Source organism: Epinephelus fuscoguttatus, linkage group LG3, assembly GCF_011397635.1.
Source record: "Epinephelus fuscoguttatus linkage group LG3, E.fuscoguttatus.final_Chr_v1".
In the NCBI taxonomy this organism is placed as follows: domain Eukaryota; kingdom Metazoa; phylum Chordata; class Actinopteri; order Perciformes; family Serranidae; genus Epinephelus; species Epinephelus fuscoguttatus.
In genome coordinates, this window is record NC_064754.1 from 5,270,173 (window position 1) to 5,297,828 (window position 27,656).

Consider the following 27,656-nt stretch of genomic DNA (forward strand, 5'->3'; position numbering starts at 1 on the left):
GACAATAATTGAAAAAATAAATTAGCAGATTATGTGCGCATATGGCAGCTTGTGGTTAACAAGTTGCAGGGAATCTTTCTGCCCTTATTGTTAATTCATCAGGGCTGTCAGAGGTCGTGTGAGTGGGAACTTTCTCTCCATCTTCTGAACAGGCTGAGCTCCTGCAAGACAGCAGAGAGGGGTTTTAAGAGGGCTGGACGCCCTGTAGGCCCGCTGCCCAGTCCTGACTTCACCTTCTTTGTCTGAAAGGAGGGCAGAGGTGCTTTAAGGTAGCATATCATTAAAGAGCAGAAATTACAGAGCACGAAAATATTAAAAGGCTGTGCAGGGGGAGGAATAACTTGAAAGTTACTCTTTGAAAGTTTGGATACTGGAGACCAAAGAAAAAAGCAAAACGTTGAAGCCACTCAGAAAAGTTTATAAGTATTTATTCAAAGAGATAATGCATCAAAGATAAGGCAGCTTGCGTTAAACTGTTTTATAAGAGACGCAGAAAGATTCAATGGCTTTTAATGTTTTGTATTTTTCCTATTTTTCCTTCTTTGGCCTAAAATAAATACAGTCCGTCTTTTTGGGTTGAACTAAGGTTTTTCCGGATGTGTCCCATAATGCGTCTGGAGCCAAAGCAATTAAATATGTAGAAATTTTGATTATGTTTAAGGAGTTTCAGTCGAAATTGAGACACTTTTTGTGTATTAGAAAATTGGGATTCTCTGGGGGAGGTTGCACAATATTTCTGTTTCTGAAGACAGAAAAATATGTCATTAATTTCATTAATATCTTTCAGAAAATTGGGTGACATTTCTGAAAGAAATCAATTTGCTGAAGCCCTGTATTGCGTTGCTGTTATTTTCATTTAATTCTGGTAAAATGTAGCAAATATATCATATATATTATTATATTATATTATATCATATACATCAGTAAAAGCAATCCACAGCCTGACATATCCCTTGTGATATCCAGAGCAGCATCCTGACACCCGAAGAGGCAGAGACTCGGCCCGGGCCTGGCGGAGCTCAGCCCGCAGTGATTGATGGCTGAAACCCTCGGTAGGTTGTAAAGCAGCCAGGCTGGACGCTGTTTAGGAGATAGAGAGCTGATAAAGGAGACGCTCGGAGAGAGAAAAAAGGGCGAAGGGGCTCTAATGGTGCAGGAAGGGGAATCCGGACTGTCTGCGCCGTGATGGAGTGGTCTGTCTCCCCCCTGGAGGCACTAATGCCCCCCAGTTTATACACAGACAGACAGACTTCTCCTCAGTGTAGACGGGAGGAATCATCACGTGGCCCTGAGTTTATCTGGGGAAATTATTCATCATGAAAATTCTCCACTCCTCGAGGGCACTGAGAAAATTAATCCCTTTGGTGTGATAAGACTAAAGAGCCTTAAAAGCGCATTTCTTTCATTTCTGGAGACGCGCCTCTGCCTCTGCGTGGCTTTCTCATCAAATTAAACCAACAAGCCTCTCTGGAAATTTCTACTTGAGTTGAGAAACAACACGGTCATAAATCAGAGCGCCGTGGCTGTAACGACTTGTTTCCTCTGAAGTAATAACAATGGAAGTGGAGGCTTTACGAGTCGATATACTGGGCGGCGGGTCTCCCTCCCTGCATCCAGCTCAAGTTTATTCCTCCTTCATCGCGCCACAATATGAGAAACAAAATAACAAAACACACATCTATCACTGTGGAAGACATCGCCTGCTCTCCTCTGGCGCGTTTATATACAAATCTCCCGGTCTTAATGGCTGCGGGGTGGAGATCATTTACTTTATTTGCATGGTTAAGAAGCAGAAAAAACCCTTTCGCTCTCGTTTCATTTCCCACATAAATCAGGAATTCCTCTGCCGGTAAAAGTCGGTCGTTTGTCAGCGGAGTCTGGCGTGCCGGGTGACAGAAAACGAGAAACAGAAGTCCCATTAGGTAAACCATTCAACGCCACAATTTATACAGCAGGCCGGGCGGGTTCATAAACAGAGCCGGTTGCGTCATGCGGTGTATTTCGGGTTGTGTGTGAGAGATATAGAGGCCTGTCCCAAAAATTTAACGACTCAGAGCTCTGAATGAGAGCCAAATACACCAGCAGAGGAGGCCGGGCGTTTAAACTCACGATATGATGAGACATGTCTTTTCCCGCGTTTCTGGTGAAAAACGAGCCTTTTCCTTTTTTGTCTTGTTTTTTCACACTTTAATGTTGGACACAAAATGTGTAAGAAAAGGCTAAGTGTTGCTTTATTGCTCTTATTACTTCCGTTTCCATGGTAACAGGATAAATCCAGGCGTTATTTTGGAAACTGAGCCGTCTTTCCTGGAGAGGTGTGTGTGGCCCCTGGTTGTGTCCTGCTGGGCGGACATAGACGTTACGGATCACTGAGATAGCGTCTTCCCACTCTGCTTAATGGAGCTATTACTGGCTGCAGGCCGAGGCTATCTAAACACACTCACGCACGCGCGACTGCGCCCGTGCACGACTGGCCTTTAGGCTGCAGGCGCCGAGACGCGCGAACCTTTTACGCACGGAGGCAGCGAGGCGAACAGAGGAGGATGAAACCAACTCTATCCAATATTGTCACTTTTTTAAATTCATTATTTTTGCTTTAATATTTTATTTTGCTTGTATACAAAAATTAATTAGTCTTCAAGATTATTATTGATTTATTTCTACTCAGATAAAGATCCTCTGGCAGAGCGCGTTTTGTTTTGTTTCAGTGTTTCCATCAGAGCTCACCGTCTGCTTGAATTGATAAAATATTACGCGTTGAAAGGACTGTTGGTGTCATAATAACAATTAGTAATATGTGATATTTTTTTTTACATGATTTTTCATGTCGAGACAGAAAATAAACAAATGTATTTGTGAAAAAAGATTAGAACATTTAAACAAATAGGACATCAATTACACTTGGGCTAAATCTCTGATTATTCGGGTGTAAATTGATCAGACATGTGACATAATTACTAAAAAAGTCTCAGAATCATTTTGTATTAAATTAGATTTTTCAATTTTATTAGAATTAGTTTGTTAGAAACACACTCGCGTTAAAATTCGTCGAAACTCTCAAATTATAAAACAGTATTATACTTTGTGCGCATGAAAACGAATTTCCAAAAATGATTTTTTTTTCAACCAATCTCGTCATCATAAAATTTTACTAAAACATGCAACGCGACGCGCTTTTTAAAAGACGCGTTTTTGGAATAAAATAAAATAAGAATAAAATAGAAAATGTTCTAAATATTCTCTTTAAAATGTCGTATTTTTCCCTTAATATAAACATTCCCCTTGTATCGCTTCACGTTTCCAAAACGCGTTCAGGCTGCATAATTCCATATGTTTTTACATTTTATTTATAATAATTAGTACACGGAGCTTTTTTGTTTTTTTTAATTTCTTTAACTCTGAAACTTTATTGGCAATTTTCTAAAATTTTTATTTAAAGCGTAGGGATTTTCTTCTATTTGACTGAGTTGATGTTTTTGTGTTTTCTCTTGATGACATGTTCATTCTGTATGCTTAAATATACTCGCACTGTCTTCTATAATCTGTCTTTTAATGTAAAGCACTTGGAGTTTACGCATAATAAAATGTGCCTTATAAATAAAACTGGTGTGGCTATATTAATATTATTTTATATTCCGCCTGTTGTTGTTGTTGTGCTGTTGCTGTTTGTATTTCTACAGGAGCATATTTAAACTGTGTTCTGGTGTCTTCTTGTTGCTGGACTGACAAACATCATGGTCTGTCAGATTATATGGAGCCGAGGAACAGTTTCAACAAGCGTGTGTGTGTGCGCGTTCCTTTAAAGTTAGACACAAAGTTTTAGTATTTCTGTTGCTCCTTCAGACATCACATCTTCAAAACCGTCCGCTGCCAAAAAGAAACACGCACACACGTACACACACGCACGTATTGAAGGAGTTGGCTGAGATTATCTCTCCTCTCTCCATCCAACCATACAGAGCCGCCTGGCGCCTCCGCCGGGCCGCAACTGACAGCAGACAAGAGGTGTAGCATTTCCTATTGTTACCTCCGTTCATAACACACACACACACACACACACACACACACACACACAGAAAGAGAGAGAGACAGAGGGACATACCATCACTGCATCAACACTCTGTTCTCTAAAATCCAATAATAACTGCAGTAACAGGAAAGTTTTCGCCTCCAGACACAAGATGGCTCCTGCAGTTATTAGGAGTGTTGTTATAATCATATAAAATGAGCTATAACCATAAGAACACTAAACTCTCACTCCCCAAAACAATTTCCAGGGAATATTAAGGGAGTATTATGTTATTAGTCCAGCATAAGAAAGGAAGAGATGCCTTTGATTTATCTTATATTAACAGTAATCTTAGGATATTCTGTTCAGCGTGCTAATCCCCAAATATTATAACACTAATATATAGACTCTCACAGCTATGGAAAGTAACCAAGTACATTTACTTGTGCACTGTGCTTTTTACTACATTTATTTGACACATTGGTTACTGGTTGTTCTGCAGATTCAGATTATTAATACAAAATATTATCAGCACAAATTATTATAGATTAAAATAAGCAGTGGTATAAATTAAAATCAGATCCACATTTAACAGCTGCAACATTAAAGTGACGTGCATTAATTAATGATTATAATCAATGAATAATAATAATATTATGGGCCATCCTGTATAATGGGTGCTTTTGGTACTTCAAGTATATTTTGATGCCAACACATCTGTGCTTCCACTTAAGCAAAAATTTTGAATGTAGGACTTTTACTTAACACTTTTTCTACACTGTGGTATTAGTGCTTTAACTTAAGATAAATACTTGAGTACTTTCCATGCTCCAAGCATCTAAAGTCAACAGGTCAAGAGACGAAAAAGTGAGACATCCATTTCATTGTTTTGACATTTTAAAATCTCAATAAATGCATTTTAATTGTTGTATACATTCAGTAAAAAGAAGCTGGCCTTTATACGTTATTTAAGTAATTTAACCCTTCAAACTGCTGCTAGCTTTTCAGTGACATTTAACTGACTTATCTGTGTTTGTGTGAAAGATAATGACCCAAACAGAAGCTCCACAAAGCTCAGTCTTCCCTCCTGCTCTGTCAGCACCAGTTATGTACAGTGCAACACTGAAAGACCTCCTTCCTCCCGATGGCTGTTTATCAGAGTTCCACTCTGCAATTTGTTGGATATAAACTCACAGTCCTCTACAGGCTTTCCTGCATGGCTTCATACATTATGATTAAAACCTCAGGGGTCCCAGCCATGATCCCTGGGGTTCACCCTCTCAAAATGCTATGTGATATATGCGATGTTCACTCTTCTTTTAGCTCTAGTTTGTATGCTAAAAGAGCTGCCTCCTACTGCTGGAATTATGTTGATGAGGGTGATTACATTGAAACAAAACCAAAACAACAAACTAAAAGAGGCTAAAGAGGCTCTGTAAGGCTGCAGGATTTGGTGACACAGTTAAAAAATCAGTGAGTGTGTTTTCCTCTAATAACAAAAGTGCATATGGTGGATCACTGCAGACATTTCCACGAGTCAAAATGTTAACTTGTGTTTTTCATGCTTTCATATCTTCGCAGCTAAAAAGATAATCCACATAAAAACTGAGACTCTCCTCTCAAGAAAACAGTGGAATCAGTGTTTCCAGTAAATGAAAAGACCTCCAGCGGTCATATTAATGATAACTTCAGTCTGTTAGGAAATATTGTGACGTTATGTAGACAAAGTTTGGAGAAGGAGGAGGTCATGGGTGGATCCACAAATCATCAGACTTCATCACAGGAGATTACTGGCTTTACTGATCATTCCCTAACGTTAAACAAGTTGTTGTTATCGTGACCACAATGATGAAGGTGCCCTAACCTTAACAAAACAGCGAAACAGTAACTTTAGCTCGAACCATGACATTTAAAACATGGGGAGGAAGGAACACCAATCCCTCCAGACACTGTGTGAGCAGAGAATACTGTCTGACTCATCCCACATTCTCCACGCTAAGTACGAGCTTTTACCTTTGGGCAGACGTTACAGGATCCATTTTCAATTAAGATTTTAAATAATGCTGCTTGATGCTTAGGGGTTGTTGGGGTTTTGCTTATGGTGCTCTGTTGTGTGCTGGTGTTATGTGCAATACATGAGTGGCTGATGTGCAGTTCTCTTATGTGTAGTATGTTTTTATGTCAGTCTGATGCTTTTCTTCTGGACTATTATTGTAAGGCAGCAAAACTTGTGCAACTCCTGATTCCAAGACAAAGTTCCCTACGGGGACAATTAAGTGTATCGCATTGTACCATACTGCACCAAAACATACCGTACCATTCCATATTGTACAGTACCATATCACAACACATGGTATTGTATCATATCGTATCATATCCTATTGCATCGTATCACATCGTATCGTATATCGTAGGCCATTTTTGTGCCTGACCAAACCTTTACCATAGCGTTGTTGCATAATGAAACAGATTTTCGAAGGTGGTTTTGGAAGGCACAAACAAATTATGTTGCCTGTCCAACACATTTTCACTCTGACCTTGTCACATATCGATGTTTAGTCATGAACTTTCCACATCCAGATACGACGTGAAAAGTTTCTCGGACAGCAAGTTCTGCCTGTTATATGCATTGTAATCTTTCACAATACACTTCCCTTTTCACAGGAAATTTAACGTTTACATGCAGTTTCTTTAAAAATAAACACAAATTCACGCATGGTGTTTGTTGGACCCATCGGCCACCCTACTCGGACCTTTGCCGCCTTAACTTTCATTCTTCTCCCACCCCATTTCCCCCTGACGCCACTGAACAGCCCATTGTCTCATAATCTCCCATGGTTCAGGTGACAGAGATATGAGGGTTTTATCGTCTTCCTTGAGTTCTTAAAAGTTTTACAAACGAAAAAAGTGTCCCCAGTTTAAACTTGTCGATCTAGAACTCCCATATAGGAGCTGCCATTTACATGATGGACTTTGTAATATATTATGTGGTTATCTGTGGTCAATGAAAAAATGACATCACTACAAAATAGCATTTCCATCTATTTAAGACGAGCATGCTGCCTGTTTTGTTGTATTTGGGAGTCTACAGTTTGGTGAACTTGTTTCAGTCTGCTCTTGTTCACATTAGAAAAAAACTGAGTTATGAATTTCAAGCTAAACATGATCTATTCATCTGCTCAGAAACTTTTTAGAAATCAGTCCTAAAAATACTTCAAGGACTCCTGGAGATCCCCTGAGCCCAAGTTTGGAAACCTTGTCCTAGCATGACCATCCAACCAAAGCCAACCGCCCCATCACTTAACTTTAACTGGAACAGTTTTATTTTCCTTCCAATAGCTGCTGAAGAGTGTTTGCCTATCTGACACACAGAAAACACAGCGCTCAGCCTGGCGTCTTTGGATTTAATGCTTATTTAAAGTAAATGGAGGCGGCCGTGTGCCAGTCTAAACACTATCCGGCCTTGTTTGGCACTTTTTTACGAGGACGTGCCGATGATGATGTAGCGTGAATTGGAGAGAGTCGCCGAAGAGTCTACAGGGACAATCACACATATATCTGTCTGATTCCAGCTTCCATAGAGAGAGCGAGCTGCACATCAGGATATTTACTACCTGCAGGGTTACACAGGAGGGGACACCCTGCCCTGCTGTGAGGGGCCCCAAGCAGGATACAGTTTAGACATACATTTAGTTTACAGAATGAAAATGTGCACACCAGCAGCTGACGTACATTTACATATTTATCAGAATTATGATATCACAGATAAAACTGTTAAACCTGCTGCACAGAGTCACGCTTACAGAAAGCTCAAATAGAAAAGTATAACAAAAAAGATGCAGACATTCAGTGATTTTGTCATTATTGTGTCATCCGAATATTCTCATAATTTGTTTTAGTGCCACTGAATCCTTAATTTGTTACTTGTTTAAATAACTTTTGACAGTAGGATCAAAACTTTGACAGCAGATTTACTGCAGCGTGCAAACATGGCAACATTATTCCCTGAAATTCAATCTCAGCTCACAAAATTTGTGTATTCAGGTCCTAGATAGAGCAATACTGAAATAGACAACCAAAGAACAGCAGAGGGACTCAAATGGAGTTCTCACTTTATTTGATGGCCCCTATGTTTGAGGGGCCCTCAGCCTAAAGTATCTCTGAGCAAAGCTGAGGCCCATTTTTTTGCTCTTTTATGTGGGTAAAACAGTTAAGTTGTGTTTTTAAAGCCTGACAGAGCGCTTAGAGTAGAAGAAGAAGTAGTCGGCGACCTGCAGCTCAGGAGCCACATGCTGCTCTTTAGCCCTTCTCCGGTTTCTCTCTGTGGCTTTGACAAAAAATAATATGGAAAACATTAACAGTTATTTTTTTTTTAACATTTTCAATATTCGTTTATCAGTGTTCTAACCCTTAACTTATTCATACATTTTCCAATTATTTAAATGTGTAGCCTGTACACTGAATAAAAAAAATGTTTTCACATCTCGTCAACTGTGTGCGTCATAAGTCTTCGGCCTGGCGCCTCTTCCTAAAATTTGCTAAAGCTCAATAGCAGTGGCTAGCCTTGAGTCTCCGTACAGAGGCTAGCTATTGATTCAAAATCCAAAAAAGAAAAACATCATTTCATAATGAGTGCACAGATTTGTTTTCTTTCAGCACTAACGCTGCAACGCTTAGGTGCCAAATAATCAAAAACAGCCCACCATAGAGTTGTAAAGCATATTAATCAATGCTCATTTAAACCTATTAACAGTAAAAAAGAGCATCGGAGGAATGTTGCTCTGGATCGTTAAAGGCTTGAGGGAGGATAAATGATTGAATGTGATCATGGAGTTTGATGATCTGAGAGGATTTCTTGAGTGTAGCTTCAGTTTTTGGTGTCAAATATAAAAGATAGCGAAGATGAGAGCAATCCATTGTCAGAATAAATGTATCAGTGTCTGCAGTGACCTTTAAATCCCCTCAAATTTCTTATGCTTGTATGTCCACCTTAAAGCATCTGATGATCTGCAGCTCCTTCTGTGAAACTGTACAAACTCTCAGAAAAGTTCTTAAAACACACTGCCAAAGGCTTTTAAAAAATCTTTTATGTCTAAGTTTTGCAGCTTTTTATAGAACCACATGTTGGAAAACTTAACATGCATCACTGCCTCTGTGTCAGGAATAAAATAACACATTATTATTGTGCAGTTGTGTTTATGTAACAAGGGGAGTTTGTGGGAAGCCCTTAAACAACATGGTGGTTGCTGTAGCCTATTGAAAGGTCAGTGAAATCCTTAGTGGCTTCATGGCTGCAACTGAGGACACCAAGGTCCTGTCCTACTCCTATGGGAACTTGGGGGATTCAGTGGCATGAAATGGAGTTCATATTCTGCATTACACACACCTTAAACATTTTTATTCTATTTTATTTATTTATTTTCTTTCAAAACATATGAATATGGCCTCACGTATCTGTAAAGAAGTATGGGAAAGGCTGTAAAAGCACATTTTGACATGATTTAAGAAACTAGTTATGACTGAGGATTCAATTAAAAAGTTAAAAGTGAAATTTTGTGATTTGTTTTTAATAATTAGAAAGTTTTATTGTGTTTAGTTGCTTCCATTCACTGATACTTGTCTGAAAACGTCCTTATTATAAGAGTTAAAGCAGCACCCTCCGCTCCTTTATCATAACACAACTTCATCACAAGTGCACTACATTAAATTGGCTCATTAAACCTCATTGTTTAACCAGCTGTGTTGAACTGAATAAATCAGTGTGAAATTTATATGATAATATAAAATAAAAACCGAAAAAACAATCTTATTTTTTGAGACACTGCAGGTTGTTTGTGTTCAGAAAAACCCCGCAGGAGGAGCGGAGGCAGCGGGGTGACAGAGGCGAGGGGTCCCGCTGCAAAACGGAAAGGGGAGCTGATAGGAGCAGATTAGTTCGAGCTAAAAACGTCAGTCAGTTTTTCCTGGAGGAATCTTAATTGCCCCGGGGGGCCCTGCTTATCGGCCCAGGGCGGTTATTAATACAACACCCGCGATAAAGAGGCCGGAGAGAAACACCGAGAGCAGCCGCCTGCTGCTGCTGCTGCTGCTGCACGGCAGAGGGAGAGAACAGGAGGGTGAAATCAAACATATACTCAGAGTTTCCAAAAGTGTATGGATTTTAAAGCGTTCAGCGTCGTTTAACCTCTTGACACCTTTAATTTCCAATTATTAAAGGTACAAATGTGAAGCCGTTTTGGTGCGTCATTTGAGATGTCTCATACACCGGGAGAAGAGTGGCTAGATATTTCAGTGACTCCACTTTTACATAAAATGGGAGAGTGTCTATGTTTGCTGGAATATTTTACACACAGTTCCCTGTTGTGCAGCCTGGCAGAGCTGGAATCGATGGAAGCTTGGGCACCTCTTGTAAATTTAAGAGAAACATAGTTTGAAGAAACTTTGAAAACTCCAACAAACCTCAGCTTCATGTCCTTGTGAGGAGCCAGCGATGGGAGCGGCCTCCAGAAGAGTCAACTCAGCACCCTCAAGTCTTCCTGAAAATATAATCGCATCTTTTAGATCAGTTTGGTTGTTATGAGGCCTGCAGGGACCATATTGTTATATAACCTTCCCAAATCCAACATTTGAATTCATTTCAAACACTTTAAGCCAAAAAAGTCACTTTAATTCTCAACTGACAGGCGAGGAGAGCAAAACTCACCTCTTGTATGTAACCTGAGACAAAATCAATCTGTACTTGTTGTACATATGTTGGTCAGCGCGCGGAGATGGGAATCCCCTCTTTTGTTTTATATTTTTAACTCTAGGGTGAAGTTAAACTACAAGCCAAAGAGGTTCCTGACTCTATTACCCCTTGACCTGCCAGCTGACCTTGACGTGCCACCGTTCTTGCAGCGAGCGTGCCACATGCTGCGCCTCTCCAAAGCGCGCAGATTTACGCACGAACAATCACAAGGCCCCCCCACGTACTGAGCGACTGTAGAATGATGAAAACTACAAATAACTTGTTTAGAAACGTGACAAAGCAAAGTGATTGCATATATTTGCAGAGCAGAGCTACTAACGGGACTCTTGTGACAGCATGTGTGCGTAAAAAGGCTGTTGGAGGCGAATTTGGCAAGTGCAGAAGGATAAACACGACGGAGGCAGGGTGTCAGTAAGATTCTCTGTCCACCATATTCACACAAGTCCGAAAACAGAACCAGTATGTGAATATACGTCACGTACGCCCCACCTTCCCGCTCTCTGTCTCTCTCTCTCTCCCAAACGCTTCCCTTTCAGCCCACACGCACTTTCCATTCACTCACCCCTCCCCCTGACATCAGAGGAGGCAGAGGCGCTCCTTCGCCCCGGTCCAAACTCCTCTTACAAAGCCCGACATTATATCTGTCAGACAGGAGACCTGCATGGACAAAACCGGGACTAATACCAATGTTTTCGTGCGTTTTACGGCGATGAGGGATTCCAGAGGCTTAACGCACCTCCAATTACCAAAGAAGGGGCTATTAAGCTCAATTATTTGTTAGAAAAGAGTGGCGAAGGAGAAGGGGTGTGCATGTTACTCGGTGGGCTTCATTTCCTCGGTGCTGCAGAGCAGGAGCTGGATGACATGATGCTGCAGAGCCCGCTCACCTCCACGCCGTTTTCTGTCAAGGATATCCTCAAGCTGGAACAGCAGCAGCAGCAGCAACAACAGCAGCAGTCCGTGTCTCTGGAGCTCCAGCACCGGGCCCACACCCAGCAGCAGTTAACCGGGTCTCCTCCCCAGCAGCAGCAGCAGCAGCAGCAGCATTTCCAATCCCCGCCGTCCTGCATGCTCGCCGGGGCCCGGGACAGTCCTTCCTTCTCGGACGGAGAGGACAACCTGGCTTACCTCAGCGCGCTGGCGGTGCGGGAAGAGGACCGAGGGGAGACCAGCCTGTCCCCGGACATGTACGTTCACCCCGGCCTGCAGGGAGCCAAGCTGGAGGCCGCCGAGCTGGACGAGCAGGAGAACAGTGAGTTGAAGCGCAAGCTGCTGCTCAACAGGCCAGACAAAAGGCAACAAAGGACGCGTGTAACAATAATTATTGCAGTCACATCGATTATAATGTTTCACAGAGAAAATATCAAAGTGCTTCAGCATAAATTACAAATGTAAACAGCTGATTTGAATGTTAAAGCTCAGATTTTTAGTGGCTGCAAAATGATTTGCATGTTTAGCCACAAAACAGCTTAACCTGTGACCTGAACCAAACTGTGTCACGGCTGAATTTTAGGAATGGTGACTCTGTTACGCACAATGTAGTTTGGTTTTGTAAATTAAAAATAACAGTATTATAATTTGTGATAGCTTAAAAGTCATGTGTTGGAGATTTGGGCCTATAGTGTCAAACACAATGTGAGCAAACTGGAAAAAGAAAATCAGATTTGTGTCATTTTCTAAATAATCCTACAACTTTTTTTATGGCTAGTTGTTCCACTGTTATTGATTATTATTTTATTATGTGACCTTAAAGACAAAACCTCACTGTGGCACAAAATACAAGTCGTGCAAAAATAAAAACAAACCCCGCTGAACACAGGGAAGGCAGATCGTGTTTCAGAGATATTTTCTAACCTCTGCAGAACACTATCTGTCCACAGAGGCCTGTTCTCGGCTCTTCCACCTCCAGACACCAGACATTATCCCAATAAAGAGCTATCAAATGGTGGCAGTCTGTATCACCGCGGCCAGAGGCCTGAGACGAATCCAGTAAAGTCTGGAAATGTCAAACACTTTCTAGTGGTTCAGCTGCGCGCCTGTTATGCGGAGTCTGTTATGATGTGTGGACCATAAACCGACAATTAGTTTAAAGAGGCTTGTAAAAGAAATGACACCGCGAAGTAGCGCTAATAAACACAGCCACAGTCGGACACATCTTCCTCACACGGTGCATGTCATTATTCATTAGATATAAACAGTCAAAAGAATGAGGTCTGAGCTGCATGGGGGTTTTTAAGTTCAGGAAGTCGCTCAAATATAAACTATTCGAGTAAAGCTGTAAATGTCCAAGCCTGTATTTTAGACAAAAGAGATTTATTTCTACTTGTTGCACAGGTTATATTTCACAAGTCTGCCTCCACTGGAGTTTTATATTTTATTGTCTCATTTTGTAATAATTTCTGAGCTTTTTGTAGCGCCATGGCTCAAAGCGTTTGTAAGTTTAGGGGACATTTTAAATGAAACAAAAGAAATGCGCCATGTTTGAGTGTTGTCTCTGAGTGACTGATTTTTTGGAGGTCAGGAGTATTTCTCGAAGTTTAAGAGTGTTGTTGTTTCTGTTAAATACCAACGCGTAATGTGGACTGAGCGAGTGTTCATTTTTACGCACAGTTGGAAACAGCATTTCTTGATTTCACTCCAGATATAAACACTTCTTATCTGACTTTCCTACCTCCCCAGAGAGCTGTGGCTTGGTGTCCCGAGATGAGGCAACGGAAGGCGGGCAGGGCGACTCAGAGAGGCCGGTGCAGAAGCAGAGGAGCCGGCGGAGACCCAGGGTGCTCTTCTCCCAGGCGCAGGTCTTCGAGCTGGAGCGGCGCTTCAAGCAGCAGCGCTACCTGTCCGCCCCTGAGCGGGAGCACCTGGCCACCACCCTCAAACTCACCTCGAACCAGGTGAAGATCTGGTTTCAGAACCGGCGCTACAAGTGCAAACGGCAGCGGCAGGACAAGTCTCTGGAGGCGGCGGGGCAGCACCACCCTCCGCCGCCCCGGCGCGTCGCCGTGCCGGTGCTGGTCCGAGATGGGAAGCCGTGTCTGGGCGGTGCGCAGGGCTACGCCGCTGCTGCTCCGTACGGATCCAACCCGTACAGTTATAACGGATACCCGGCATATACATACAACAGCCCCGCTTACAACACCAACTACAGCTGCACGTACACCAGCATCCCTGCCCTCCCTCCGTCCAGCTCCTCTAACGCCTTCATGAACATGAACTTGGGAAACATGAGCGGCCTCAGCGGCTCCCCACAGGCCCAGACACATCAAGGGACAGCGGTCACATCGTGCCAGGGCTCCCTGCAGGGGATCCGGGCCTGGTAGCCTCATCACTACAGAACTGGTGTCTCTTTTTTATGGAGCTCTTTGATTTTGGTGAACAGACAAGCTTTTAGAAGTGTGTAAACTTGGTCAAAACACCTCAGAAAACAGTATTGCTTATGTAACGGATGTGAGTTTGGATTCACCTGTCAGATGAGATGAAATGTCACTCATATTTTTGGCTACTTCGAGTATATTATAGCCGAAGTAAGTGTGCGTAACGGCTGGACGTCACACTGTGGCATCTGAACGGTCACAGCTTGGGTGAAATTTCATTTTATGGTCCAATAATTCTCGGTGCTCCAGTTTGGCACTGTAGGACTGCAGCACAGAGGAGAAATTACGCACAAGGTTGCGCATTTCTCCTTATTTGAACTCCAAAAGATGATTATTTCTTTAAATGTTTGTTTTTAACACGGTATATTTTTAGGCTTTGGAGAGACTGAATTGCTTTAAAGTGTTTTTTTTTTTCAAACAGAGAATTGTTTTAGTCTATTTCACATCTATTCAAATAAATCAAAGAAACGAGAAAAGGTGCGTTTGATTCTGTATTCGGGTGAAGGAGATTTTGGATGTGTTGGAATAATGGGAATTTTGCACCACAGTCACTTAAGTAAAATGGAACTTCTCTCCAAATAATGCAAAGACAGAATAATAATAGTATATATATTGTAGCTCCCATGGGTCACGTAAGTGAATCAGATACACGGAGGCAAATTTTGCTCGCAAACATATTAAGGGGAGAGCTGCTGGAGGAGGCCAGGCCACAGGAACTCTTTGTCCCAGTGCCAGGCGACGTGAAAGGAGGAAGTTATTCTCCATTTGAGGTCCTTAAAAGGACGCGATTAAGCACCTAAAATACCCCCGAAGAGCGAGCTGCAGCCGGGCTGGGGAGCGGGAATAATGGCTCTTATTGGATTGTCGGACAAAAGGTGTGTGGTAGGCAGAGCCGGGCACTCAGCAAAGACAAAGGCGCACAGGGGCCGTGAGATTGACGTCCTAATATTCCCATTTGAGGGACAGGCAGCGGGTTATTCTGCGCAGAGAAGGGGACACGGAGGAAAAATGTGGTCACTTTTGTTCCCCTTCTGGAGGCTTTTTTTGTTCGCGGAGAAAGGCTCTCCAAGATCCCCAGCCGCGAGGCTTCGGGGGCAGCCGGGCTGAAGGTGATGGCAGCGGGGAGGCGTTTGTGTGAAAGAAGGGGGTATTATTGCTACAAGTTTCACCATTTATCCTAAAATGGACGGGAGAATTTTAAGGGGGAGCCCGTTGAGGAGGAGGGAGAGAGAAGTTCGTGTCCTGTACGCTATTATTTCAGTTTAAGGGTTTTATTTCAGCTCAGAGCGATTCTTTTCTCACAGGTAACAGTTAAATCCTGGAGGAAAAACGACTGCAGTGATCCTGAAATAAATAGTTAGATTGAAATTTGAGAAATATCACAGAAAAACTCCAGTATGTACTGATTTCACAGGATCCAGGTGTCAAAGGTCCTCATTACGCACGACAGAAGAAAGAAAGGGATCTTATGGGGATTTATGGATCAGTGGTTTTTGGTTATAAAGACACAAAAGATTTGGGCAGTTGTTGATTCAAAAACCAAAAACAAATTAAATATATATTTTGTTTTTTGCTATGTCAAACTTTTGCTGGATTGATTGAGTCATTCAGAAAATTAATAAATAACAATTTGAGTCATTTGTCAAACGAAAACTGCCAAACTTTATTTTAATGCCCGCTTCTCAAACTAGAGAATTTGCTGCTTTTATGTGTTTTATGTAACTGTAAATTGGACTGAAGAAATTTGTTTAACTAGGACGTTTTAAGGGGTATTTTTTTTTTGTTGCTATTTCCATATATTTTATACACCAAATTATAACTGATTATTTGAAAAAATAATCAGCAGGGCAGGGGTGAAGCTTTTTTTGGTTTAAATAAAAAAGGGAGATGTTTAGAAAAACTGAAGTGCTTCTTTATTTAGAGTCGTGCAGCCTAATTGGCGCTGTTAAATTAGCCATTACGCACAAATGAGGGCTAAAGAAATTACATGTAGGGGTCAGTTTCAAACTAAACACGCCTCGAACATTTTTTTCCTCCTTCATGGGACAAAAACCTGCCAACTTGTTTGCTGGAATAATTCTTAGGAACATAAATGATCATGGAAGTTGTGTGAAAATGAGGGAGGGAAAGCATCAATTGCCGTTTTGCTCTGCGCGTAATTGTTCCCCCGGCCTGAGAACAGTTGTTTCCCAAACCCATTCTTGTGTAATTACACCCACACTCATGTCCATAATGTGAGGCAGCAGCAAAGACTGAGAACAAACAGCAGGAGCCACTTTTAGTAAAACAGAAACCCCCAGACCCCGTTTATACTGATTTATACGGGTTTTAAAAAGTGGAGCAGCTCTGATGACTGACAGGAGATCAGTAGCTCGTCAGTATGATAAACGATTATTTCTGGGAGGAACACAGTCTCATGAATGCTTCTCATGGTGTAATATTTTAAAACATGTCTTGAGTTATTATTTCCTGCCTCCATGAATAATGTACAAGCTACTCCACGCACACTGTGATCCTCTCTATTTGATTCAATTAAAGCTGATTTAATTAATATGGTTGCTATCGGCAGCGATCAGTGCGTCTCCGCGGCTCCTCTCCGTGCCAGACAGTCGGTCTCTAAACTCAGATTGAGATCTGTCAGTCTGAGCTGTTAACAAGCTGATCTCCTGTTTGGGACAAAACAGCGATAAAGTCCACCACAGCGGCCTAATGCCCTCTCCTTACTAATGGGGATTAATTGAGAGGTAAACAGAAAGCTGATAAGCCGTGCGCCCTGAGGTGCTGCCCGGCCGCTGGACAGAGACTGATGGAGGCAAATAAAGACGAGACAGAGAGGCGTCCGGCAGGAAAACACCTCCACCTGCTGCGATACAGCCACAGTTATAACATTAATCAATTTAGAATAATAATAATAATAATAATAATCATCATCATCATCATCATCATCATCATCAAGCTCAATAATATTATTAACAATCATAATGATAATAATCTTTTTTATTGCATAAAGAACGCTGTTATTTAGATTTTTTCCCAATTTTACATTGAAATAAAAACATAAAATAAATATATTTACTCCACAACAAATCTGCACCATCTTAAACACCTAAACTGGAAAAAGTATTAACACATTACAGTGTATAATGTAAACCATATTGCCAACAACATTTTAATCTACAACCTCAAACATTTACTCAGACAGTTAATACATTTCCCCTGCATTGATGTTTATCTGGTCCTTAAACTAACACTGCAATGGCACTTATATTACTGTGATTATGGCTATTTAAACTTTGATTTCTGCCACTGTTGCCATACTGAATACACAAATATTCAGATTTTTTTTACTCAAGTAAAAACCAGTTTGTAAAAATATGCTTTTACAAAGAAAGTCCTGCATTCAAAATCTCATTAAAGTCAAAGTTTAGAAGTATTATCAACAGAATTATCTGTCAGAGTTGTATTATTTTATATTGTACTATAGGACAAAGCAGTATTTTTACAGATTTAGCTGTTTAAGGTGGAGCTCTACTCTACTTGTAAAGTAAGTGGTAACTATTTATAAAAAAAAAAGTACAATATTTTATTCTAAGTTCAGTATAAAGTGGCAGAAAATGGAAACACCCCAGTAAAGTATGTGTAGCTCAAAGTTCAGTGCAGTACTTGAATCAATACATGAGTTACACTCCACCATTACTAATACTACTGTTTTCTACAAGAGAATTTGTTGCCAGTACGACTTCTCTGAGAACCACTTACAACACTAATCATACCTAAAGGCCATTCATTCTTACACACACATTAAAACTTGCGTCACGGTTTTTATTATTTGCTCCATCTGTTTACACTCCACCCAGCAGCTAACCACAGCTGCTCCCAGAGTCTGCCCAATCAAACAGACACCAGTCATCACCCAGATGCACTGTGTGTGTTTTAATGTGTTTGATTTTCAAGATCTGATTCTTTAAATCTCTCTGAGATTCTCCCCCGATTGAGCTTTCCACAAATATGTGAGTGCCTTTTTCAGTTTGGGGAACTGTGTGAGGGGTCGTGTGGTGTCAGAGATCCAACTGTGGCAGAGAAATCACTCTGATATGTGTGTGTGATTTAATGTAGATGACCTCAGGCTCTTAATCTGACTTCTACCGACACAGTTTGTCACAAGAATATGTGTTCTACATCTCTACTCTGATGAATCCAAATGTTAATCATAAATTCAAGATCTTTTTCCCCCCTTTCAAAGCATATAAAGTACTTACCTTGGGTCATCACTGACAAATAAACAGTCATCAGTGGCACTCTTGGCCCTCAGCCACACACACACCCTGAAGGTCGATCCAGCCATGTCAGCAGTCACATTATTGGAGTTTCGCACTGAAAGCATGGACACAACAGTTCACAAGTTCTTCTAAAGAGGTTAAAAGTGATTGAGTGCAATTTTCAAAAAGAAAAAAATAAATAATAATGACATATGAAATCTGTAAATTCATCATATGAATGTTTTGATTTGGCTTTGATCTGATTCACCTGTTAATTTTTTTAAAAATAAGATTGTCACGTGTGTCTTAAGGTTAAAAAAAAAAAAAAAAAGGTAAAAATCATCTTGCACATCTTGCTTAAACTTATCTGATCTGGACACTGTGGAAATGGAAGAAAATATTAAATCTAAACACCAGATTTTGATTCATATTAGTCTGTTTGAGAGCCAGAAATCATTATGTTAGGTCCTCTTCCTCTTACATATGAGAGGACGACCATTGTAAATGTGCATCATTGTAAAACAAAGGGAAAAAAATAGTGGGGAATTCCCAAACATTATCAGTTAACAGAAGTGTTTTTTGCCTATTTTCATCCGAATATGTAAAAGAAAATCTCAGTAGAGAGCTTTAATACAGTGATGTATGTTTTCCATTTTAGAAAAAATCTGTGTTTAAAATATATGAAAACACATTTTCTATGCCGTCATGAATAAAATGTTAAAGCTCAAAATGTGTTACACCCATGAGCCTCACAAAGTTCCACATAGCTTAAATGTTTAATCTAATATTTTCAGTCAATAGGCTCCAAATGTTAATAATTCATTTAAAAATAAAATGCCACCAGTTTACATTCAGTTCCTGCTTTATAAACTAGTCCCTGTCAACCTACCATGTGAAGTTAATTCTATTAAAATGCACCTTACGTCTCTACAAGGCACTAATACTCTAGTTTAATTGCACTCAGTGTCTGACAGAGAAGATTTAAGTGCTCCATTGAGTCTAATAAAGAAAAAGTCATGTGTTAATGTTTCTGGTGTTTTTGTATCACTATCAGTTTGGAGAGTGTTTCCTGGCTCGCTCTCTGTTTCTGTCATAACACCCTCATGTTGTTGCAGGAGGTGCCGTTAGTATATGCTGCTGCCTCCACTCACATGCCTCTTACCATTGGTCATTAAGAACAACACTCCTCCCATCAGAGGAGGATCAATGAGCCGCTCAGGCTGCAGAGCTGAGTACTGACAGGCCCAGACAGGCTGCATTCACACACAGAGACACTTCAGCTTATGGCAGAGTGATCTGAACTTATAGCAGAGGCCCCACAGCATGTGTATTACATTGTTATTACTGCCACTACTAACAGTATTACCCGTACTAATAATCCTACTGCCATACTGCTACAACAGTTGCTATCACTGTTGTTCATGGCCGGATGGACCTGCTACAGGTCCCTGGGCAGAAATGAGCTGCTGGTGCCCCCAGTGACCCCCCTCTCCTCCCACTCTCCAACAGTATGTACAACTTTTCTATGCTTGAGTAATGCCTCAATGAATAAAACTAATTTACGAATATGAGACAGCACAAAACTGACTCAGGCATCCCTCACAAGATTAGGCGATAAAGCGAGTTTGGTCTCACTCCGTAGTTTTTAAAGTCCGGCGCTTGGACAGAAATCAACAATAAAAGGTGTCCTTTAACGTCGGCGTGCGACAAGTACGAAAGTTAAGGCGATAAAAGTCTGGGAAGGTTGGTGGAACAGCCCAACAAAGACCAACTTTCATCCGAGAGAGCGATGTTCACGTTCCGTAAGATTGTAAAGCCAAACCCTGTTCTTTTTCCTAACCCTAACCACATGGCTTTTGTTGCCTAAACCCAACTATGTGTGTTTGTTGTTGAAGGGAAAAAAAAACATCAATTTGCAGTGTTGTACCAACGTAGTGCATTTATTTTGAAAGAGACTGTACGTAAACGTTGAATTTCCTGTGAAAATGGAAGTGTATTTTGAAAGAAGACAATGCATGTGACAGGCAGACTTGACATGGCGTCCCTGAACAAAGCAAATTTGCATCATGTGGAGTTAAACTTTGGTGAACTTTGACCAGCGAAGCCTCAAACAATGGCAAAGAGGTATGTGTGGAGGAGACAGTAGCCCTCTCCGAACTGAAGAAGCCTCTTGGATTAGAGGTGAAGCATCATCAAGAAACTCAAGTAAATCCAGATGCCTATGATATAGCACCTAAAATTACCATGACCTGGATGACTGAGAATCTCCAGTTACGCATTAGCTCGTATTACACAGAGAATGCGAATGTGTTGTATTCTCGTCACATATCGATGTTTGGTCATGGACTTTCCACGTTAAGATATGACGTGCGAGGTACCCTGGGTGCGTGGGTTAAGAATATTCTGGGATGTCGTGACATCTTCAGCCTGTTACATGCTGTGTCTGTATTCAAAGTACACTTCTGTTTTCATGGGAAATTTACAAATGTACACGCAAATTGACAACAACACACACGGTTACGTTCAGCCAACACACACGTGGTTGGGTTTAAGCAACAAAAGCATGTGGTTGCATTTAGAAAAAGAACAGGGTTTAGCGTGAGAATGATGAAAGTCCATGATTGTTGTACCCCTCACGACCACCCTAGTCGGACTTTTGCCCCCTTACCTTATGTTGCTGTGTGGCCACGTTTCCCCCTGATGCCACCAGGCACTGTTAAACAGTAGCTGCAAACAAACAGCCGCGTGTCATGCAGACGTGAAAGGACGGCTGGTTTTGTCTGTGCCTGACACGGGAAGTCACTGCCCAATACAAGAACCGATATTTGACGACTTCGGAGTGAGACCGAGTTGGTTACTACCTCCGCTGCTGACATGAAGGTGAGACAACTCCCCCAATTCTGCAATCATACCTTTCTTACTGAACTGTGAGGCAGCATAACCGCGTAAAATTCCTGCCTCGAATAGGCAGCGTAAAAGGGGCTATAGATTGTTTCTGTGCCTTACTGGCTGATATTGAATGATACTGGCCATGAAAAATACAAACTGCCCACATGAGAGATGCTTCCTGGCTGGCAGTCAGTTAGGAGACAGGCTTTGAATATAATGAAATGGAAAATGTACCAATAACATCATATTTCACAAGCTAGCGATTTAGCAAGGTAGCTAACATTAGCTAACAAACAAGTTGTCAGTGTGTCTCACACCCGACACCGCCAACATTCAGCATGAATTCCACCTCAGCAGGTGATGGTCACTCTCCTGAATACACTAATATATGACCCTGCCCTTACAAAGTAGAGAGTGGACATACATGATAGGGTACCTCAGTGTCTTGCTGGTTGACATTGCGTTGCGGCAAAAGTTGAGATGAGTCAACTTTCCTGCTGGGCGACTGCGTTGGCAACCCTGGGCCCTGCTGTGTTGCGAGGCTGGCTCCATTCACATGAATGACAGGGCTGTTTAATTAAGGTCTGTGAAATTCAAAATCAGAACGTGTTGATAGTATTGCTGCAAATAGTGGACTCACTTGCATGAGAATTTTTCATGACTTTTGACACGTGAATCTGCACCATTCCCCAAAAGCAAGCCGTCAGTTCAGCGCTGACCTCTGAGGGACCGGAGAGCTGAGGAGTCCAAAATTGAAGAAGCTACTGTTATTAGCTGCATTGCATCATCCTTTTCTATTTATCCTCCTCTGTGGGGAGTGTAAACTGCCCCACAAAAACAGGAATGGTTTGCAGACATTTACGAGACAGGAGTCTCATAACACAGTTAATATGCTACAACAGCTTCCTCCATTTTGGACTTGTCAGCTCTCTGCTCCATCAAAAGTGTGTGTAGTGTGCAGGAAAAGTTCACCACGGCTGAACTCTATGCAGCTTTACTTCGCCGCTGTGAGCAAACCCAGGTATTTTCATTGAAATGAGTTCATATTGGCACAAAAATAGCTGGTGTTATCAAGCCAGAAAAAGATAGAATACTACTCAGACTGATAAACACGCAATCGTAGGGCTCAGTCTGAAATGCTGAATGCCAAGATGGCCATTTTTCATAGATCCAGTGATTTGTTTTCTGAGTGCAAAGAGCATTACAACCTCACAGTGTGTGGATGTGGCTTCCTACATCTTATAAAATAAACTGTTAAATTTAAAATATTATTGCGGCTTAATATCAGATAACAGTTGGAGGTATAATCCATATTTGTCATAATGCTGTTAAATATCAGTGTGAACTCCTCTGTGCTGATCTCTGTGGATCGCAGCCTGTGGGAGTTTCACTCTTAAATGAGATATCCACCAATTGAAAATTTGACACCTACAAGCTTCAGTGTAAAGTGCTCTTCAGACACTGCACAGTGTCTTTTTAGTCAGCTCACATGTAATGCTCACTGACGTAAGCGTAATAGATTTTGCAATGGACGTGGATGTTTGGAAATGTCTTTTTAACTGGTTTCCCGTGTCCTGGGATGGGAGACGGGAGGAAGGCGAGCCAAGAGAGCGGCTTCGGCTCGTCCATCAACCCGAGATATCTAAATATTTATCCTGTGATCCACATTTATCGGTCCACTGGTGCAGCTTTCTGGGTCAAAAACATTATGTTTCTGGGAAGATACACGAGTATACAATGTTTATCCAGTGCTACCCACAGAGATTTATCCTAGACTGTCACAGTTTACAATAACACACATAAATTGTGGTGCGTGTCTCACTAAAAAAAAAAAATCATTAGAATCATTAATTTGAATTGTGCACCAGCTGGGAAAATCTGTGCAGGAGATGTGAGTGAGTAACGCTTTCGCTTCCATCAGCAGCTGATAGCCAGGTGCTCTTGAGCAAGGCACTTAAACAAAGCTGATGAAGCTGATTAACCAACAGGATGTCAGTTCTGCCAGTATGAAAAAGACATGTCAGCTAATTTTTGAAATTGCAGGGCTTAAAACAGCAGGCACAATTCTACACCCACATGTACTTCTTGAGGGTGGAGAATATTCATTTTTAAGTGGAAACACTGGGCCTTCACCCATGGGAAGGGTGTGGTGCAAAAATCCAGGCACTCAAGTGGGTGGTTACGGATAAAAAGCCTTTAGTAAATATGGGCTAATACAAACATGAAGACACTCAGAGGAGAGCGTTGGTGTATTATCTCATATTAATGGGGTAATACCATCCAGTTTGGTGCCAGGATTCTGAATGCCACACCCTATTTTTTGCCTTTTTGTATCATGAATTCATTCATTCATTCATTTTCTGTAACCGTTAATCCTGTGAGGTGTTGCAGGGAGGCTGGAGCCTATCCCAGCTGACACAGGGCAAGAGGCAGGGTACACCCTGGACAGGTCACCAGACTATCTCATAGAGACAGACAACCATTCACACCTACAGGCAATTTAGAGCCACCAATTAAGCTGCATGTCTTTGGATTGTGGGGGTTAGCACGGGGAGAACATGCAAACTCCACATGAAATGAACATGGTTTGAACCCCCTTGCTGTGAAGCGGCAATGCCAATAACTGCACCACCATGGCCCACTTCTGTCGTTAGTAATACATCACTGCAGGGGGAAACACATTTATCATCCTCGGTGGGTTTCAGGGTGTGTTCCTCTGGAGTGGTCCAACTGTAAAACATGGCACTTCATAAAGCAGCTCGCATGTGGGGGCACTAACGCTGCAACATGCCACGCTGCTAACCTAAATTATGATTAATGCTGTTTATACTCATCCTTAAAGTTATACAAGTGCAGTATCGTCCATATTTGCGTGACCTGCAGGCGAAGCGTCACCGATGGAGAGATTAGAAACTCATCCCACCTTTTACCACCAAAGAGAAACCATTTATCAAACGGAGACGATGGCAGGGCGGCGAGTTGGTCCAACTCTTCTGTCCTTTTCCAGCTCAACATACATACACATATTCCCTGGATTGTTGGAAGGATGTGCAGAAGGTGAACTGGGTTTCCGTCACCTCATTTGTCTTTGTATTTCATCCGCACACACACGCCTGATGTTGACCTTGGCTCTGACCAGACCTGCTGCCATGCGCCCTGCAGACGAGGGCCTGACCTCACTTGCCAAGACCTTCCTGTCCGACTAAATGGATCGCCTTACGTTTCAGAGCAGCGACGCTGAAAAGAAACAACAGAGGGAGGAAAGAGGTGGCAGGAGGGGGGTAAAGTTAGACGAGATGAAAGACAACATTTTAGCTTGTAGGCCGCGGGGAATGACAACAAACACGGGGCCTCGAGTGAAACGGGATCTGCTGTGGAGGGAAGGTGGAGGTGCTGCTCTCTGTCATTCTGCTTGTCTCTCTCTGCCTGTCAACCACGAAGCATGGGAGCTTAATCTCTACAGAGACATGCAATGACCAGTTTACCTTGCAATCTCAAACAAAGCTTTTGTTGTTCGATCACCACTGGGAAATCATTCTGCAAATGTAGTACGTGTCATCAAAGTTTTCATTTAAGTAATTAGACATGCATTTCTTAGGGTCGAAAATATGTCCTCTATTACGTCAGGTAAGTCCCAGTGAGTCTGAGAAACTTTTTTTCTTGCATGTCTCCATGGTGAACTGAGAATCCAAAAAAGACAAACATTCGTCATTAATTAACAGATTACAGAACATTAACGGATATAAAAGCAAGAGGGTCAAAGTTCAGGGTGTGAAGTTATGAGAAAGTGGTATGTCCAGATTGTGTGCCTACTGCATGCAATGGTACGTACTTTTTAAGGGCAGCTGCAGTACATACTAAAAGTAAAAAGAAAAAGTACGTGAATTCCAAACACACCCAGTGTCAGGGCAAACCAGAGGCAGAGTAAGGCGGGCCATTCCTTCACTATCCTTGGATTTGCAGATTCGCTCCCCACACACATGCATTTTTGACCAGGTGCGCTACTCACCTGTGCATGAACATGATGGTATAGCGTGTTTTTAATCGTAAAGCTTCCGTGAAAATACACATTTAGGAAGCACTGAGCCTACGAATGGATAAACGAGACTTGGATTGTACTGCACAAGTTGTGTGAAGGTTGTTCTACTGTTGTTAACGTGGCCCCCATTTACCTCAATTCATTAATGTTCACCTTTTTTTGGAATCTGTTCACTGCAGAGGCATCAGAGAAAAAGTTATCTTCACAAAGTCATGGTAAAACAGGGAGAGGAAATGATATGCTAACTGCCGTCTTGCCAGAGAAGTATTCCTTTAAATTTGTCTGTCCCACAAGTTCAGAGCCAAAGGTGACATTTTAAACAAGATATTGAGATTAAAATGATTTCAAACAGAACAAAGCTGGAGTCAGCGAAGGTTTGTCATTTCTGCTCAATAAAGTCCTTAAACAATGGGTCAGTTATCAAGATCGTTTCATCTTTATGCCAGTCGATTAATCAAGGCATTGTTTCATCATTAATCCTGATAAAACCCTTCTCGTGTCCCCTCTAGGCTTCTGTAGTTTCCATCAACTGCTGTAAGTAAATATTGTCAAAGGCATCAGCTTCTGTAACTAATTAGGGAAGTTTGGAGGTTTTTATCTTTGTAGAGTTGGCCATCATTCATCTTGGGTATCACAACACTGCTGAGATCTGTGCGTACCAACCAAGTGCTGGCAGTGATTGTTGTCTTAGCGACACCTGCTGGTCAGTTGTGGCACCTGCATTTAAGCTGCAATGCATCCTGCACATGTTGTCAGCTCAACATCTGTGGGACTGTCTGATGCTACAGTGTAGTTATTAACAGGGCTATGTGTTGAATAGGGCTGCAACTAACAATTATTTTCATTGTTGATTGATCTTTCGATTATTTGTTAGATTAATTTTAGTTGTTTGGTCTGTAAATGTCAAAAAAAGTGACAAATGTAGATCAGTGTTTCCCAAAGCCAAAGATGACGTCCTAAAATGTTGTTTTGCCCACAACCAGGGGTGGAAATTAACTTTTTGTACACCTGCCACTGGATTCCAACATCTACCAGCCACTCAATAAGTTACCATTGTTGTTTTAGGGTTTTTTTGGCAGGAGAGTGAAGCAAATCAAGCGGCCACTTGCATATTTTACCAGCGTTTGGCTAGTGCTAATGTCCAACCCTGTCCACAACCCTAAGATATTCAGTTTACTGTGACAGAGGAGTAAAGAAACCAGAAAATGTATATTTATATTTAGAATTGCAACATTTAAGAGGCTGGAATCAGAGAATTTGGACATTTTTTAATCAATTTTCAAATCAGTTGACTATTAATTTCCTGGTTGTACTTCAACTCTCTTTTGGTGCTGATCAAACTTCGTCCAAAGCACCCAGGTTCAAAAACGGAAACTGTTTTGTTAAAGCAAAGGTCTGGTAGTGCTGCTTGTGTCAAGGACACATTGAACAATTTGGAACATGGACTTCTTAAAAAAAGATTTTTGGGGCTTTTTGCCTGTAATGACAGGACAGTTTGAAGTGTGAAGGGTGGAGAAACTGAGGAGATAGCATGCAGCAAGGGGCCATGGGCTGCAGTTAGGACACTTTCTCTATACATGGGGCACCCGCTCTATCCACTGAGCCAGTGGGCCCTGACTTTTTGTTTTAAATGGAAAAAGGGGGGTTGTAAATCATATTCATATTATATTATGTATGGTGTTATAATGGTTTTAGCACACACGTCAATAATTTAATTGCATTTATCAGTTTCCCACACAAAAAGGGGACATCTTTAAATTGCCTTGTGTTCGACGAAGAGTTCAAAACAAACACCAAGTTATTTAATTGACTTTAGCATCAGATTGGGACTAGCAGCAAATCTTTACAATTTAAAAGCTGGAGCTATAATGTTCGGAATTTTTGTTTGACAAATAAAGCGCATCATCAAAATCGCTGGCAACTAATTTGATGCCAATCAATTAAGTAACTTGTCGTTTCAGCTTTTAATAATAGTACTGAAACTTTCCTTTCCTTGTTTCTAGTGGAGAGAGCGTTAGATGATTAACTACAAGCTAATTAGATGACAGCAATAAAACCAGAGAATATTGAACAAGTTAGAAGGAAGGAAGGAAGAAGGCCCCAGAAAATAAGTGTCGTCTTCTGATACTTTTCTGATTCAGCTGCAGCCACAAATATCACTGCAGTTATTCTAGATGAAAAGATAAAAGAACCATGAGGATTTAGTTTTGTAGAATAAAACGTGTTTCAGACTGGCAAAAGGTCCAGTCTGAAACTCTTGTGCCTTGAAAAAAAAAGAAAAGCTCAATATGTGGGATGGATGGAAGGAAGGAAGGAAACAAAAAGTAAGACAAGCAGA

The 27,656-nt window shown here is 41.4% G+C and overlaps 1 protein-coding gene and 1 long non-coding RNA gene across 2 annotated transcripts; one reads left to right on the top strand and one right to left on the bottom strand.

The window, feature by feature from the left end:
* On the bottom strand, nt 1–11,783 carry LOC125885382 (uncharacterized). Its single transcript, XR_007448896.1, has 3 exons — nt 11,645–11,783; nt 10,469–10,545; nt 1–161 (listed from the first exon to the last, which is right to left on the bottom strand). It is a non-coding gene; the product is annotated as an uncharacterized LOC125885382 (long non-coding RNA).
* LOC125885363 (homeobox protein Nkx-2.3-like) lies at nt 10,555–27,566 on the top strand. Its single transcript, XM_049570858.1, has 2 exons — nt 10,555–12,009; nt 13,437–27,566. Exons 1-2 carry the CDS (start codon nt 11,568–11,570, stop codon nt 14,075–14,077), a joined length of 1,083 nt encoding a protein of 360 aa, XP_049426815.1. The 5' UTR covers nt 10,555–11,567; the 3' UTR covers nt 14,078–27,566.
* The last annotated feature ends 90 nt before the right edge of the window (nt 27,567–27,656 follow it).